At 37.6% G+C, this 18638-nt stretch overlaps 1 protein-coding gene across 4 annotated transcripts in view; it reads right to left on the reverse strand.

Moving 5' to 3' along the window:
* The window catches only part of GHR (growth hormone receptor), a 300742-nt gene that overhangs the window by 20841 nt on the left and 261263 nt on the right, over window positions 1-18638 (reverse strand). For all 4 annotated transcript variants that reach the window (XM_032278846.1, XM_032278847.1, XM_032278845.1 and 1 more), the window contains 2 exons: window positions 11493-11665; window positions 6800-6978 (listed from right to left, as the gene is read on the reverse strand). In XM_032278846.1, the coding sequence (XP_032134737.1) occupies window positions 6800-6978; window positions 11493-11665 (352 nt within the window). The remainder of the gene's footprint in view (window positions 1-6799; window positions 6979-11492; window positions 11666-18638) is intronic.

Below are 18638 nucleotides of genomic sequence, written 5' to 3' on the forward strand. Positions count from 1 at the left end.
ACCATTAAAAAATCAGGGGACAACAAATGCTGGAGAGGATGTGGAGAAATAGGAAAGCTTTTACACTGTTGGTGGGAGCATAAAGTAGTTCAACCATTGTGGAAGACAGTGTGGTGATTCCTCAAGGATCCAGAAATAGAAATATCATTTGACCCAGCAATCCCATTACTGGGTATATACCCAAAGGATTATAAATTGTTCGATTATAAAGACCCATGCACACATATGTTCACTGTGGCACTGTCTACAATAGCAAAGACTTGGAACCAATCCAAATGTCCATCAATGATAAACTGTATAAAGAAAATGTGGCAAATATACACCATGGAATACTATGCAGTCATAAAAAAGGATGAGTTTATGTCCTTTGCAGGGACATTGATGAATCTGGAAACCATCATTCTCAGCAAACTGACACAAGAACAGAAAATCGAACACCACATGTTCTCACTCATAAGTGGGTGTTGAACAATGAGAACACATGGACACATGGAGGGGAACATCATACACCAGGGCCTATTGGGGGGTGGGGGGTATGGGGAGAGATTGCAGGGAATTGGGGGATTGGGGAGGGATAACATTAGGAGAAATACCTAAAGTAGGTGATGGGGGGATGGATGCAGCAAACCACTATGGCATGTTTATACCTATGTAACAATCCTGCACGATCTGCAAATGTACCCCAGAGCTTAAAGTTTAATGAAAAAAATAAAATAAAATGCTGAATGAAATAAGAATGCAAAATCCCCAAAATGTAAAAACCCTAGAAGAAAACCTAGGGAATACCGTTCTGGACATAGGCCCCAGCAAAGGTTTCGTGATGATACCTTTGATGAAAAGCAATTGCAACAAAAACAAAAATTGACAAACGAGATCTAAGTAAACTAAAGAGATTCTGCACAGCAAAAGAAATAACTGAAAAAACAGACAATCTGTAGAATGGCTGAAAATATTTGCAAACTATATATCTGACAAAGGTCTAATATCCATAACCTATAAGGATCTTAAATAAATCAACAAGCCAAAAACAAACCCCATTCAAAGTGGACAAAAGACATAAAGAGACACTTTTCAAAAGAACACAAACGTGACCAACAAGCATATGAAAAAATAGCAAGCATTACTAATAAGTAGAGAAAGGCATATCAAAACCACAAATAGACACTGCATCACAGCAATCAGAATGGCTATTACTAAAAAGTACAAAAATTACAGATACTGGTGAGGTTGCAGAGAAAAGGAAACACTTATACACTGTTGATAATAATGTAAATTAGTTCAGCCATTGTGGAAGGTCGTTTGGCAACTTCTCAAAGAACTTAAAACAGAGGTGCCATTTGACCCAGCAATCCCATTTTTGGATGTATACCCAAAGGAATATAAAGCATTCTACCATAAAGACACATGTATGCATATGTTCATCATAGCACTATATATATTTAGGATCGTTAGCTCTACTTGTTGCATCGATCCCTTTACCATTATGTAACGCCCTTCTTCATTTCTTTTGATCTTTGTTGGTTTAAAGTCTGTTTTATCAGAGACTAGGATTGCAACCTCTGCTTTTTTTGCTCTCCATTTGCTTGGTAAATCTTCTTCCATCCCTTTATTTTGAGCCTATTTGTGTCCTTGCACGTGAGATGGATTTCCTGAATACAGCACACCGATGGGTTTTGACCTTTTATCCAATTTGTCAGTCTATGTCTTTTGATTGGGGCCTTTAGCCCATTTACATTTAAGGTTAATATTGTTATGTGTGAATTTGATCCTGTCATTTTGATGTCACCTGGTTGTTTTGCCTGTTAGTTGACACAGTTTCTTCATTGTGTCGATGCTCTTTATCATTTGGTACATTTTTGGAGTGGCTGGTACTGGTTGTTCCTTTCTGTGTTTAGTGCTTCTTTCAGGAGCTTTTGTAAGGCAGGCCTAGAGTGAAAAGAAATGAACAAAGCCTCCAAGAACTATGGGATTATGTGAAAAGACCTAATCTATGTTTGATAGGTGTACCTGAATGTGACAGAGAGAATGAATCCAAGCTGGAAAACACTCTTCAGGATCTTGTTCTTTTTTTTGCCTGAGTAGTATTCCATGGTGTACATATACCACATTTTCTTTATCCAGTCTACCATTTTCTTTATTCCATGTCTTTGCTATTGTGAGTAGTGCTATGATGAACAGATGCATACATGTGTCTTTATGGTAGAATGCTTTATATGCCTTTGGGTATACATCCAAAAATGGGATTGCTGGGTCAAATGGCACCTCTGTTTTAAGTTCTTTGAGAAGTTGCCAAACGACCTTCCACAATGGCTGAACTAATTTACATTATTATCAACAGTGTATAAGTGTTTCCTTTTCTCTGCAACCTCACCAGTATCTGTAATTTTTGTACTTTTTAGTAATAGCCATTCTGATTGCTGTGATACAGTATCTCATTGTGGTTTTGATATGCCTTTCTCTTAATTATTAGTAATGCTTGCTATTTTTTCATATGCTTGTTGGTCACATGTTTGTGTTCTTTTGAAAAGTGTCTCTTTATGTCTTTTGTCCACTTTTGAATAGGGTTTGTTTTTGGCTTGTTGATTTATTTAAGTTCCTTATAGATTATGGATATCAGACCTTTGTCAGATATATAGTTTGCAAATATTTTCAGCCATTCTAAAGATTGTCTGTTTTTTCAGTTATTTCTTTTGCTGTGCAGAATCTCTTTAGTTTACTTAGATCTCGTTTGTCAATTTTTGTTTTTGTTGCAATTGCTTTTGGTGTCACCACGAAATGATGAAACACATCCAAAATTGGAAAGGAAGAAGTTAAGTTTTCCTTGGTTGCAGATGACATGATTTTATATATAAAAAACCATAAAGACTTCAACAAAAAACTGCTAGAACAGAGAAACAAATTCAGTAAAGCTGCAGGACACAAAGTCAACATACAAAAATCAGTAATGTTTGTATACACTAATGAGGAAAAATCTGAGAAAGAAATTAAAAAAAAACTTTCAAAATAGCTATAAAAATAAAAATAAAATAAAATACCTAGAAATAAATTTAAACAAGTAGGTGAAATATCTGTACACTAAAAACTATAAACCATGAAGACAACACAAATAAATGAACAGATAGCCATGTTCATGGATTAGAAGAATTAATATTGTTCAAATGTCCCTGCTACCTAAAGTGATCTACAAATTCAATGCAATCCTTATTAAAAGTCCAATGTCATTTTTCACAGAAATAGAAAAAGCAATTCTAAAATTTGTATGCAATTACAATAGACTACGAATAGCCAAAGCAATCTTGAAAAAAAAAGAACAAGGCTGGAATCATCACTCTACTGACCTCAAAACATCCTACAAAGCTATAGTAATCAAAACAGCATGGTACTGGCATAAAAATGACATAAACCAATGTAAAAGAATAAAGGGTTCAGAAATAAGTCCACACATTTACAGTAAATTGATTTATTACAAAGGTGCTAAGAATACACAATAATGGAAGGACTCTGTTTTTAAATGCTGTTGGGAAAGTTGGATATCTATATGCAGAAGAATGAAATGATACCCTTATTTTACACCATATACAAAAATAAAGTCAAAGTTGATAAAGGCTTAAATGTAAAACCTGAAACTGTACAACTACTGGAAGAAAATATAGGGGAAAAGCTATATGACATTTGTTTGGGCAATGATATTTTGGATACGGCTCCATTGGGCACAGACAACAAAAGTAGAAATAGATAAATGGGACTGCATGAAAACCTTCTGCACAGCCAAGGAAACAATCAACAGAATAAAGAGACAATCTATGGAATGGGAGACACTATTTACACACATCTGATAAGAGGTTAATATCTGAGATATATAATGAACTAAATCAAACAATTCAATAGCAAGAAAATAAATAACCCAATTAAAAAATGGGCAAAGGACCTGAATAGAAAAAAAGAAGATACAGAAATGACCGACAGGTATATGAAAAATGCTTGACATCTTTGATCATCAGTGAAATGTAAATTTAAACTACAATGAGATATCAGCTCACAGAAGGTATAGAGTGCACAAAGATGTTATAATGGTTAGTTCCAAAAAAGAGAACAGATAACAAGTGTTGGTGAGAATGTGGATAAAAGGGAACTCTTTCATGCCATTAGTGGGAGTGTACATTAGTATACCCTTTATGGAAAATAATATGAAGCTTCCTCAAAAAATTAAAAATAGAACTACCATATTATCCATTATATTATTACTAAGTATATATCCAAGGAAAATGAAATCAATATGTTGAAGAAATATCTGGACTCCCATGTTCACTACTTGTAACAGCCAATATACAGAATCAACTTACATTCCATTAATGGGTAAGTGGATAAGGAAAATATGGTATATATACACAATGGAATGCTATCAGCCTTTAAAAAAAGAAAGATATCATGCCATTTGTGACAATATGGATGAAGCTGGAGGATATGATATTAAGGAAAATGATCCAGACACAGAAAAAACAAATACCACATAATCTCACTTATATGCAGAATCTAAAAAAGTTGAACTCAGAAGTATAGAGTTGAATGGTGGTTATCAGGGGTGGTGGGTAGTAGGGTGGAAGGCTGAGGAGATATTGATGAGAGAATTACAATTTTCAGTTAGGAAGAATTAGTTTAAGAGATCTACTGTATGAAATGGTTAATGCCTAGGTATAGTTAATGACTATGTATTGTATTTTGAAAATCTCTAAATGAATAGATTTTAAGTATTCTCAACACACAAAAAATTCTATGTGTGGTAATGCATATGTTATTTAGTGTGATAGAACCATTCTACAATGTATCCATATTTCAAAAAAAAGTTGTACACAATAAACATACAAAATTTTTGATCATTAAAAAAATTCACCATTCTATCTAGTACTTTGAATGGATCGTTTCCTCACACATGATTTGCTTATATCATATATTAGTCATTTGGAAAATATTGGTTAGCTGACTTGCAGCTTTTCTAAATGTTCATACATTTTATTATACAATATTATTTAAAAGTCACTTTCACTAATATCACCATCAATCTCTTCAAGAAAAGTCTTCAAATATTAAAACACTATCAAGCTCATGATTGCAGATACAAATTTTCCAAAAAGGCAAAATGAATTGCCTTGAAAGGTCAAATTTTTTCATGGAAAAAAATATTGTCAGTTGTTTTTTCTGAAGGGACAAGTTCGCTTCATTCTTTTTTGAGAAATGTTTGCCAATTCAAATAAGAAGAACCATCTGCCAGTTTATCAGTTGTTCTTCCAAGTAAAAATGGTGCTCCAAGTAATAAAAACAGTTCAGCTGTCAACTCAGTCATTTAAACGTTTTTCTTTAAGACCTCGGTATGTAGCAGACATGCTTAATGTGTAATTTCCACACCTCACACAGAATATTGATAAGCTATGTACTCAGAGATCGAGGTTTAGTAAAATTAACAATTTTTACAGCTTCATCAATAACTTCATATGTGAAACTGGCTTTTTCCCCCTTCTTTACTGTAAGTGCATGATGATGGAGAATACAATGACTATTAGTAAAATTTGATACTACTGCCTTGCTTCGTGCTAATGTGACAGCAGTGTTTCCACTACTGCTTTTGTGCCATAAAGCTAAACTTCAACATAGTGAATAAAATAACATTTTAGCGTATTGTGAAAATAGTACTGAATTCCCTGAAAGGATCGCAGGGACCCTCAGGGGTCTGTGGTTCCCACTTTGAGAACGATTACCTTAGATATTTAGCACGGTGCCTTCTGCATATTAGTTATTTCAGTACCTGTTGCTGAATAATGTTTGATTGTAACTTGGATTTAGATTTTGTTTGATTTACCATCCGATCAGGCATTTTATTTGTACCGAGTTACAGAACACATATCTAAATTAAAATGATTCAGAAAATAGAGCCTCAAAGTATTACTATTTAAAGTTCCTCCAAACTTAACTTTCTGCTAATGACAGAATTGGCATCTTTTTCAGTGGTTCACTGAATGGACAGGGCTGGTGTCTCAAAATTCTGGGAGTGATCTGTGCCAGGCTGCTGGGCATCACCTGATGATGAGTGGCCAGAAACTGCTTGGCTTGGCTGTGGCTGTGGCTGTGGTTAAGACAGGTTTAGAATTAGTTGTATTGGGAGCGCACGATACTCCTGTTTTTCCTCTTGTTATGTGCCATGTGAAATTTGTCAAAGTGCTGAGTTCCATACGCTTGGTAAGAAAGCGTGGGGTTCAGAAGTCAACCAGTACCATGCTCTCTAACTGCCTACATCAGAATCTCAGCTTGATTCTTCTCTGAGGTATGTAACAAAACATCCTTCTGAAACCTCTAAGAAACAAATGCCCTCCCTCTGTTTTCCTGTAGACACATACAAATTTATTTTAATGGGAGTCTTCTGAGCAGCAGCAACTAAAATCATGAGAAACTATTTGACCATAGTCTACTGTTGACTTTGATCACAAACTTTCCCATTTTTAGCCACATCCCCAAAGACAGCTAAGTGGTCAGTCTATAACGTTACTCTAAGTTAAACGGTACAGCAAGAATGAGTGGAGAAATAGTTTTCTTTCCCTTCCACAGGCTTCCATGTATACATAAACATCTCCTGTCTTACAGAATTTCAAGATAATACTTTACCGATTAAATCATGTTTTCTCAAATAAGAAATTATGAAGAATACAGCATGGACTTGTGGTATTAGGTCAAAGGAAAGTCTAATGATAAATGAGAGAGAGGGTGCTGAAATAGAAAAGTCAAAGCGTAAGGTGTAGTGACATCTTACCATTTTCCACTGAGTTTCATTTACTTCTTTGTATTGAAGTTCATACTCCAGAGCCATCCATCCTTTCTGAATATCTGCACTGAGTGGTGCTTCCCATCTCACTCGGATGTCTGCATGAACCCCAGTTAAACTGATGTTCAGTAAAGTCCAGTTGAGGGCAATGGGTGGATCTGGTTGCACTGTGCAATTCAAGAGCATTAGTACACAGGCAGACAGACACAAGTCGGTATTAATGGAAGGCATTCTTTTCAAAAGAACAAATTATTTTCTACATTTTTTAATCATTCATACTCTTATTTCTTCCAATATTTTTCTTATTATAACTTTCACTTTGTAAGAGAGTAACATTTTCTACTCAAGAATGGCCTTTTAACTTTTAAATAAGCCCTTAAAAAATTCCTTTTGGAGTCAAAAATCCAATCACTATTTTCAAGATCTGCCATATTTTATATTCCTTTTTGTTCTGATATCATAAATGCATTGGGATTTTGGCAAAGGAATTCATTTTCACTTGAAACTGAAAAGACAGAAAGACCTACAGAATTTAGTCATGGGGCTGCTTTGGAACTAGGGGTAGAGAAATCTTTTTTCTTTCAACCATGTATGGCCTGGAGGCAGAGACCTTGTTTTACTCATTTCTGTGTTGCCACTCATACAATCTTCCTGCACACTCTGCTAATGCTCCCTAGCTTTGTGGTCTTCCTAGCCATGTGTGATACTTTCTTCTGACTTAAGAAGGAAGAAGGTATTATGTTACTCTCTTAAATGGTGATGATTCAGTGTTTTCTGTCTTTTTTCAACTGTCATGTGAACAACTTGAAACATTGTTTTTCTCAGGTTCTATTGATATACTCTACATACTCAGGAAAATTTGCTGCATTCTGCTTATTAGGACCTCAAAGACCACAATTTCTCAGAGGCTGATGAAGAAAAATGTAGATTCCAAAGCTAGAAACTATATTTAAATTTATATTCTAGATAGTTCCCAGTAAATTATTGCTAGTTGGATCTCATTACTGAGGGTTTTGAAAATCACTTGCAGAAACAGAGTAAAATTTACTTTCTTTTTTTTGCCATATATAGAAGGTCACTTAGAGTGTTGCAAAGTGTGCATCCCTAGGGTTGACTGGAGAGAACTCTACAGATATACATCGTGAGCTCTTGCTGGCTGTCACATCTTGTGGCTAAAGGGGGAAGCTCTTGTGTGCACCAACAGTGAAAACAGACCTTATAGTGGAGGAGTATGCTGTTACCCACTGTGGGTTCGACACCACTTTTTTAAAAACAGGGAGAGTCAAAATTTGATGAATCATGACTACATTTTGAAAATTAAATTGGAAGGATATGCAAAATGGTCAAACTACATATGGCAATATAATGGCAGTAATTCCTCACCCTTCTGGATTTGTTGGGGATTCAGGAATCCCGAAAACAAAAGCTTAACCTTTTAAAGTGACCCAACTATAGAAATGTTTTTAAAGGAAGATTTTCTATAACTTATTACTTATGCTGCATTTGAAAAATAGAGGATATGCGACAAGGTCCTTTTGGAAAAGGCTAGGTACCACCATTACAGGCATAATAATGGCCTGTCCTTTACCATTATACATACATCCACATGCTGTATTGACAACCCCTGTGAAATATTTTAAAAATATCTGAAACTTAATATACCCCCAAACAAACCCTCGCTCTTCCTCTCCAAAACCTGCTCTCCTTTCCTCTTTCCCATCGCTGTTAACGAGTACTCAATTCCTATAGTTGTTCAGGATAAAAACAATGAACTGCTCCTTGGCTCATCTTTTCCTCATTAATCCTTATTCTGTCAGCTGTACTTTCAAGATATAACAGAATCCAACCACATATTACCACCTGCACCTCTATAACCTCGTCCTAGCCATTAACTTTTTTCACTCTTCTTGCTGCATTTGTCTCTCCACTATTCTCCTTTGGTCTTTGTCCCCTCCCGTCTATTCTCCAGGCAATCCTCAAGCAAACTGACACAGTGATTACTAACACCTACATTAGATCACATCACTCATCATCTAAAACCCTCCAAAGGCTTCCTACCTCACTCCAAGTGAAAATCAAAGTTGTTACAACGGTTGTGTGGATTTGACCATCCTGTCTGTGGAATTTGATCTCATGCCAGTCTCCTCACTCACTCTGTGCCCACTCCACCACTTGCTTGCTGTTCCTTGAGTGAGGAAAGGCATGCTCCTACTTTGGGATCTTTCCTCTGGCTGTGCCCCCTTGCTAAAATGCTGTTCCCTGAGACACACACATAATTATTCTCTCTAATTCTTCTTCATTCAGATGCCACTGACTCAGGGATGCCAATGCTGAAAACCCCATTTAACACTGCAACCTCTCCAACACTCCTATCTTCCTTTCCTGCATTTCTCCATAGCATTGTTGCTTTCTACCCTCACTGAGATCAAATCCCACCAGAGACGAAAGTTTCTATCCCCATCATAGAGAACACTGATTGGCCTGAGGGAAGAACATAATACATATTCGCTGAATGAATTGAATGAATGACAAATGTCTAACAAGCATAGTACTTTAAGTCCAGAGAACAGCCCTGTGAGGTAGTACCAGATATATGTATAACAGACGAGGAAGCTGAGGCTTGTAATGATTGACACCTTTCTCAAGATCTACTAGGGTTACCTTAGTTCTTTGTTCTCTTTCAGTCTCAGCACCTCCCCCCACAACAACTGTGCTAATTGTAACTGCCTGTCATAATCTTTTTCCTTGATCATCTCAGTCTTTTAACCTCTTCTACCTCTAGTCCATCCCACGCCAATCTATGTTCCACATTGCAACAAGATTATTTGCTCCGAGGCATTAATAATGCAACAAGTGGCACTGCATAGTCTCAAGAGTAAGAGCATGGATGCTGGAGGTTCAAATCACAGCTCTACCTACTAGCTGTTTGACTTGAACTAGTCCTTCAACTGCTCTGCACCTCGGTTTTGTTATCTGTAAAGTGCAGATTGCAAAAGATGGTTTTTATACCTGACATGTGGTAAGACTTCTGTGACTATTAGCTATTACTATCCTCAAGTCATTTACCTTTTTAAACATCCTCAAAGGTACCTTGTGACAGTTAAGTCCAAATTCCTTTTTGGGGCACAAAAGACTACTGATGATTTCTCCAGCTGACTAGGAGGGCTTCCTAACTGCTCCCGAGTCCTTGAACACGTGCTGTTTGCTACTGTTGGAATTCAGTAGTTACTGAAATGCACAGTCCACTGTGGTACCTGAAAACACTCACTCATGCTTTTGACCACTGCGGGTCACCACTTTTTTAAAAATAGGGAGAGTCCAATTCCTGTTCAGAGGTAACTAAACTGTCACCATCTCTGTGCAGCCCTTCCTCATCCTTCAGGTCTGGTCAATCATTCATGCATTTGGCCACCACCTTTGCAGCTCTGCATTCCACACATTTCCAGGCTAACACCTATCACACTAAACTGTAATTATTTGTGAACATGCCTGACTCCCCTCCTTGACTGTATCATACTTATTCCATAACCACCACCACCAGAACAGTGCCTGACACATGAGAGGTGCTCAGTGAAAGTCAGCCAGGTAAATGAGTAGGACAGGCTATTGGCAGAGAAGAGGGCTAGAATATGGGTTTTAAAACAGTATTCTTGCTACTATCCCATTCTGCTATCTCATCTAGTTTCAGCTCAACAGCCATATCCACTGATGTAAGGGCACATACTAAATTGCCTTTCCAAAGCAATCTGGTTACCTTTACTGCTTGATACAGTTTTCTTAGTTTTCTCCCTTAAAGTCAGGTTATTAGATTTTATTTGTTTCTATCTGTAACTTCTAGCCACATACTCGTATCTCTTCCAGTCTGCTGATGCCTAGAAAACCACATAAAAGAACAACACATTTGGGAGAAGCAACAAGGAATTCCTATAAGCAACAAATGAGCTTTTATGGATAGATTTTAAGGCACCAATTTCAGCTACACAAAGTCCTTCTTGGATTCTTTCGATTTTGCTATTGATACTATTATGGTATAAACATGAACATTCTAATTACAGTTGTTTGTTTTGCTTTGCTTTGTTTCCACCTTGTGTCCATCTGATGGGCAAAGGAGCCTCTCTTTGGATCTTTCACTTAGTTCACTGAGCTGATTGTCTCCAGTGTTTGTTCTGAGATCTTATAAACATGTCTTTAAAGTGACTGTGGCTGCTTTGCAAATGTAACACTCCAGAATGATTGGGCTTTGTCATAAAGCAAATCTAGGCTTTGATTATAGCAATGGTAGAGGTCAAAGGCCAACATATTTCAGGGAATCTGAATATAATCATCCTATCAAATAATTAGGAAATAAGAAATCCTAAGAATACATTAAGTTCACCCTTTGCAGTAGTAGATAAAAACACAACACAACTTCAAAGATATCCTAAAGGAAAACACTCCACAAGGTTCCTATTCTTTTCTTCACAACATTTACTGCCAGGCTGCTTTACATTAAAGTCAACTTAAGTTCCCCCGCCCTTTTCCTCTTGTTCACCAGCTGATCCCATCTCATGTAAAACAGATCTCCATGTACCTATAGAACATGGTTACGACCTCTTCCTTTTTGATCATACTTGGACATTGCAGGCTTTCCCATCTATTTGGTCTAAAACTATGGCAAATGAAACACAAACCTGTGATTTACCTATTTGGTTAACAGAGAAACACTTTTCATCCACTGTACCACCATTGCTAGTTAGCTTGATACAGTAAGGTATCCAGATGGAGGTAAACGATGAATTAAAGTAACAGCTGTTTTCCCCAGCAGAAACGTAATCAGGACATTCTTTCCATTCTTGAGTCTCTTCTTGAGGGTTCCTAAAAGGGAAGGTTAAAAAGATTAATTGTTCCAAAAATCATGCTTAAGTCTAAGTAAGTTGTTTGATAGTCTGATTTAATAAATTGGAACACAAATATTTTGTGAAGAGGTATTTTAGCAACACCATTCACGAGACGTATCACATTGGTGGACAATATCATCAGTGTCTAAAGATGGTTATGAGGCCATTTGGTACTTTTGCCTATGGAAAAAGCTTTTGTTTATTGAATGCTATGCCTGCTCTTAAATTGATTCCTATGGTAGGTACTTTATTATCCCTGTTCTATAGATGAAGGTTCTGAGACTTAGGGACATTTTAAAATGTTCATTAAAACAGTACAGAGAGTCACCCCACAAACTAGAGAATCCCAGAGAACAGTGAAAGTTTAGACCTGGCTGTTTCCCCAATCTATGGTAGAAGAAACTGAGGAGACAAACTGATGTGTGCTCCAGGCAGAGTGATGCATTATATCCAGCACCAACACTGTGCAGATATAAAGATAAGTAAGATTTGGTTCCCTAATTTCAGGCTAAAAGAAGACTCAGAAATTCCCATCTGAGTAATTTTTTGGGTCTCTCATATTCATTCCATTGATATTTAATGAGAATTAATTATGTTTAGAACATGATGCCAGACACTATGGGGGATTCATAGATGTTTAAGGAATTCCTCCTGCATCAGAAGGAAGGAGTAAAAAATGGTATTATACAGTAATATGGGTAAATGCTCATCAGTAGTGCTCTTTAGGTCCCTTAAAAGTTCAGAAGAGGGAATGATTGCTCTGGCTCTTCATGGAAGGCTTCAAGGTGGAGGTGTGTTTTAAGCATTCTTGAAGGATGGGTAAAAGTTTAATAGATGGCAATACGGCAAGGAAGGGAGGAAACGGAGAGGTTAAAGGGATTAAGGTAAGGAAGTATGGGCATGACTGTGCTATGGGGAGCAAGAGGCAATGGAATGACAGGAAAATTTTCTTAAATTAGAATTGCCACTTGGGTGAGGTAATTCATTATCCCCCTATAATTCAGTAGCTTGTTAGTTGAGAAGATAATTTATAAGTCAAAGGGACACAAAGCCATGGAATCTGTGGTTGTGGAAGATGAGGTAGGAATGGCCCTGTGCAGGCAAAGGCACCAGTGGCCCTTAGGCCAGACTGTGGAGGTTTGGGACCATCCCTCTGTGGGATGGGTGCTGGGCAGCAGTGGACAACAAGGACACAGCAGGCTGTGGGGAAGGCAGGGCCTGGAAGGAAGGGATGCAAGGCTGGAAGAAGATGCATATTTCCTTCTTATAGCTATTTCTCAGGCTGGCCTGCTTGGTACTAGGAAAAAACTTGTGTCGTATCAGGGGGTCCTTGAGACAGCTGCTCCTCAGCTGTTGGAAGGAAATTGGGATTAAAATGGCAGAGACTCCAGGGTCTGAGATAGTGAAATGCTGCTTTGGTTGAGATTCTTAAAAGTTGCATATGCTGGCCGGGCACAGTGGCTCATGCCTGTAATCCCAGAACTTTGGGAGGCTGAGGCAGGTGGATCATGAGGTTAGGAGTTTGAGACCAGCTTGGCTAACATGATGAAGCCCCATCTCTACTAAAAATACAAAAATTAGCTGGGTGTGGTGGCGTGTACCTGTAATTCCAGCTACCCAGTGAGCTGAGGCAGGAGAATTGCTTGAACCCAGGAGGCAGAGGTTGCAGTGAGCCAAGATTGCACCACTGCACTTTAGCCTGGGCAACAGAGCAAGACACCGTCTAAAAAAAAAAAAAAGCTGCATATGCTTGAATGAGAGACAGATTCACCTGTGATGCAAAAAGTAAGTGGGAAAAGGGCAGAAGAAAAGATAAGGTGTGTTTGTGTGCATGTGTGTGTATGTATGTGTGTCTATATTTAGAGTCAGAAGAAAAATATTAAAAAAATTAGGACCAGGTAGGTGGTTCATTGAATTATAGTATGCTTAATTTGATATTTAATTTCAAACTACATAAGCATGCATTAAAGAGAGTAGTTGTAAGAAGATTACCCAGAAAATGAGGCTTTCACACAGTAGAGGGGATATCAAATGTATTTAGCATAAGTGATAGTAAAAAAGTTAGAAAACTCAAAGTATTAAGATGTTCCAAAGATGTAGATAGTGCTTAGCAGGTTTGGATTTCTAAAAGGAGATTAGCTCTTTCATGTTTTACAAAATTTCTCAACAGTGGCATGTCAGTACCTTGATACTCATTAGGACTGTGTAAAAAACTGTTTAGATTACCCCAAATCCATGAACTCCACAGGACAAACAAAGTGTTTATTTTAAGCATGATGGATCAGGAACAGCTAGTTCAAAACACAACTTTCAAACTTTTTCTTCATGAACCGATATTGAATTTTGTTTTAAATAAATATTTAAAACATATATTTTAAACTCTTAAATGTAGACAATAACCAAAATGAGCTCATGAAACAGATACTGTGTCACCTGTCTTCACTGGGTTGAATGTCTCTACAGATGACCAAAATCAATTTATGGAAGTTACCCTCTGCTCTTACTCCCAAAAGTTATGTGGTTTAGGTTTGCTCCCAGACTATCTTGTGAAATGGAAGGAGTAAGAACCATAGAAAGAGACTATTAATAAAAATAAGAATAAAGAGCAGACTAAACTTCATTTAGTTTTTCATCTAAAGACAACCAATTAGAAAAGAAATGATAAAAATAAAACATCATTTATGTTTTAAGAGCAGCTGTTTTTATGACAGAAATCTCATGTGTTTTTGGCTTTAAATTTAACTCTTTTGTTTAAGAAAAATAAAAGTAAGAGTGCCCTTTATCCCTACTAATTTTCCACAGAATCTTGCATAGAAAATGAAATTTTTGAAGGGGGTCGAATGGGTATGGAAGAGGTGGAGAATACAGCCTTAAAGACTGAGTGTTCATATGCCCACTTTCTTTAAAAACACAGCATTTACATGCAAGGAACTGAGAGCAGAGCAGCTCCAACATGCTTCCCAGAGCCTCCTTTTGCCATGCCTGTGATTTGCATTCATCCTGAGTGCCCCGCAAGCTCAGAGGCTGAATTTGGCACTATTGCCATCACAGGATGGCAGGGACTATTTTGGGTCAGCTGCCCTAACATGTGGAGGCTGCCTCTTCTGCCAGCTATCTGGCAAGGGGCAGAGCCAGGCAAAACACCCATCTGCCTGTAGGGCTGTGCCTGAACTGTCCTGTTGACAGTTTGACATATTCACATTCCGTTGTGCTTTAGATACTCAGGCCAGTAAACTGAAACAACTGCACCGCCCTTCTCTGCTCCTTTCCGCCTTCGCTGACTCTGGTTTTGGATAAAATCCTCTCACAGTTTTATTTCTGTGTCAGGATGCGAGGCATATTTCTATAGTTTCAGGAGTTGCCTAGCAACTGAGTTCTAAATAACAATGACAAGAGTCAGAAAGTGCATTTGTATTGTCCTCTTTATGAAGTGGGCAATGAGAAGTCAAATTTATTTGTATACTCATTAGTCTATTCCAATCCTGATCCTCCTAATCCCTCAGTTCTACCCTTCTCAGGCAAACTGGGCTGTGGGCTTATGGTAGTTTGGCTAAGATATTCAAAATAGTTATATATATATATATATTTTTTTTTTTCCATTTATTTATTTTATTGCATTTTAGGTTTTGGGGTACATGTGAAGAACATGCAAGATTGTTGCATAGGTACACACGTGACAGTGTGATTTGCTGCCTTCCTCCCCATCACCTACATCTGGCATCTCTCCCCTTGCCATCTCTCCCCAGCTCCCCACCCCCCACCATCTCTCCCCTATTTCCCCTCAACTGACCCCAGTGTGTAGTGCTCCCCTCCCTGTGTCCATGTGTTCTCATTGTTCAACACCCGCCTATGAGTGAGAACATGCGGTGTTTGATCTTCTGCTCTTCTGTCAGTTTGCTGAGAATGATGGTTTCCAGGTTCATCCATGTCCCTACAAAGGACACAAACTCATCGTTTTTGATGGCTGCATAATATTCCATGGTGTATATGTGCCACATTTTCCCTGTCCAGTCTATCATCAATGGGCATTTGGGTTGGTTCCAGGTCTTTGCTATTTTAAACAGTGCTGCAATGAACATTCGTGTACACGTGTCCTTATAGTAGAACGATTTATAACCCTTTGGATATATACCCAGTAATGGCATTACTGGGTCAAATGGAATTTCTATGTCTAGGTCCTTGAGGAATCGCCACACTGTCTTCCACAATGGTTGAACTAATTTACACTCCCACCAACAGTGTAAATGTGTTCCTATTTCTCCACATCCTCTCCAGCATGTTGTCTCCAGATTTTTTAATGATCGCCATTCTAACTGGCGTGAGATGGTATCTCAATGTAGTTTTGATTTGCATTTCTCTGATGACCAGTGATGATGAACATTTTTTCATATGTTTGTTGGCCTCATATATGTCTTCTTTTGTAAAGTATCTGTTCATATCCTTTGCCCACTTTTGAATGGGCTTGTTTGTTTTTTTCTTGTAAATCTGTTTCAGTTCTTTGTAAATTCTGGATATCAGCCCTTTGTCAGATGGGTAAAAAAAATTTTTTTCCCATTCTGTTGGTTGCTGATTCATTCTAGTGACTGTTTCTTTTGCTGTGCAGAAGCTGTGGAGTTTGATTAGGTCCCATTTGTCTATTTTGGCTTTTGTTGTCAATGCTTTTGGTGTTTAATAGTTATATTTTATAGAAAAAAACACAAAAATGTAATTTTGTAAGTTTGAGTTGGCACTTAATCATAAGGTTGTACTTATTCCCCTGGGACTCCAAACACTACCAGTGCAAAAACTAGGACATCCTTCTGAATATGTCTGAATTTTTCCCTCTACCCAGTCACGCCTTCAGCAGCTTCCTTGCTAGTATAGATCCTGGGTTTGAACCAGGGATGCTTAAATGACTGGGATACACATAAGATGCCTGTAGATAGCTATATGGCCCTGATTGATGAGGACAAGGGACATATGTTTATGAAATCTTCATTCCTTTGGATTTCTCTTTTTGCTAATTTCAAATTTGGTAAATATAGAGGTAGCAAAAAATTATTTTCATAAAGTAGACCCAGTTTAAGAGGTTATTCTGCTACTTTTCTCTACAGTTTGGCTAATTGTGCTTGTACAAATTGAGCTGGCTCTCTGAGGTAAAGCATGAAAATTGCACCAAGTCTCCTTCTCTCTTTTTATTTACAAATAACATAATGAATTCTACCCATTTAAAAAGTGTTATCAAACATACTAGCTTCATGTCTGAATGTATTTATAGAAATCAACTTTGTTTACTGGCCCCACTCTCTCTGTGGTGTCAGCCTTAAGGAAACATACAATATACTTGGTGCCCAAACACTTCATCTTCACTTCACTTCATCTAAGAGACCTCTCTTACACTGAAAGGTGGGGAAGGTCCTCAAAGTATTTTTATCTCCAAATTAAGTTGCAGCTCTGTAATAAAATGGCCGTATACCAATAATTACACTAATTATAATAATTTATAGGTATAAATGGTCTTATACCACTTATAGTCATCTTTATAGTCCAGGAACTGGAATTATACATCATAATTATTTAAAATTATCACTATAGTACCAATAATAAGAATACCAGCTACCATTTACTGAGTACTTATTACGTGTTAAGTACTGTGCTAAGTATTTTTCATGAGTTATCTAAGACAATCCTCACAAGAAGCCATGAGGCGAGTCCATTATCTCCTTTTTGCAAATGAGGAGGCTTAGTTGTTCACAAACTGGTTAATTTCTCAAATATTCCTTGGTGAGAAAGTGCAGAACTACACTGAAGTACAGGTTTGTTGGCTCTGAGCTCATATCCCTAAGTGCTGGCTGCATCTTCCTTCTCTTTCCCAGCTCCTCTATGGGATAGACAACATCGTCCTCTGACTAACGAACGACTTGAGCCAAGGATAAAGGGTCCTCACTAACCCTGCATCTTGGCTTAGGTCTTCTCTGAGTTGGGTGGGAAAGAAGAGATAATGAAGAGTTTAAGCCTAAAATGTAAAAAAAGTAAAAATATACAGAATAAGAGTAAACAAAAACGAAAATAATACCAGGTGAAGGGGAAGAAATAAACAACTTGGGTGGTACCTATATTGAGAGGTCTTTGTTTCATCCTTCCTCTGCTATTTTAGAGGGTTATTGGTAAAAACAAAAAAGTACTACAGTCTTTTATTAAATATATTTAAGAGACATAGTGCATTATCTGCCCAGAAATCAAGTTGCTTCTATAAAACATACATCTTTTCAAAAAACACCTACAGTTTTCCACCAAAAATAAAGTAAAATTCAAAGCCTTGCCCTTGCCTACGAGCTTTGGCATAGTCTGTCCCTACGTAACTCTCTGATTCTTTCCCACATCACTATCCTCACTTCAATCTTGCGCCTTCAGTGCTAGCCTTTATCTTCCCTCAAATATGCCAAGACTGCCTTAGGGACTCTGTATGCAATTTCCTCTGCCTGGATAGCCTTTCCCCCAGATATTCATGTGGCCGGTCCCATTTCACTTATGTCTCTGGTCTAGGGCACCATAATAGAGAGGTCTCCTAGGACCACCCATTTCAATATCATGCAAGCCTCTTACACACACTCTCATCCACATGCATATGCCCATGTGTATCCATACACACTCTCACCCACACTTTGACACACTCTCACACACATACACACACTCCCACACACTGCTGATATGCTGCTTTCTGGCTTTATTTTTCTTAATAACCTATATTACTAGCTGACATTTTATTCAATTTTTATTGTCTGTCTTCCTGTGTTGGAAGGAAACTTCCCTTAGACCAGGGATTTTGTCATTTTGTAATCACTGCTATATCTCCAGTGCCTAAAATAGTACTCAGCATATAGGATGGTCTTGATTAATATTTTTTTCAATAAATGAGCGAATGATACTCATTAATTACATAAATCACAACAAATCACTTCCATTCCTAC

Source organism: Sapajus apella, unplaced genomic scaffold (genome assembly GCF_009761245.1).
Source record: "Sapajus apella isolate SASKATOON/1434 unplaced genomic scaffold, GSC_monkey_1.0 scaffold11, whole genome shotgun sequence".
Lineage (NCBI taxonomy): Eukaryota > Metazoa > Chordata > Mammalia > Primates > Cebidae > Sapajus > Sapajus apella.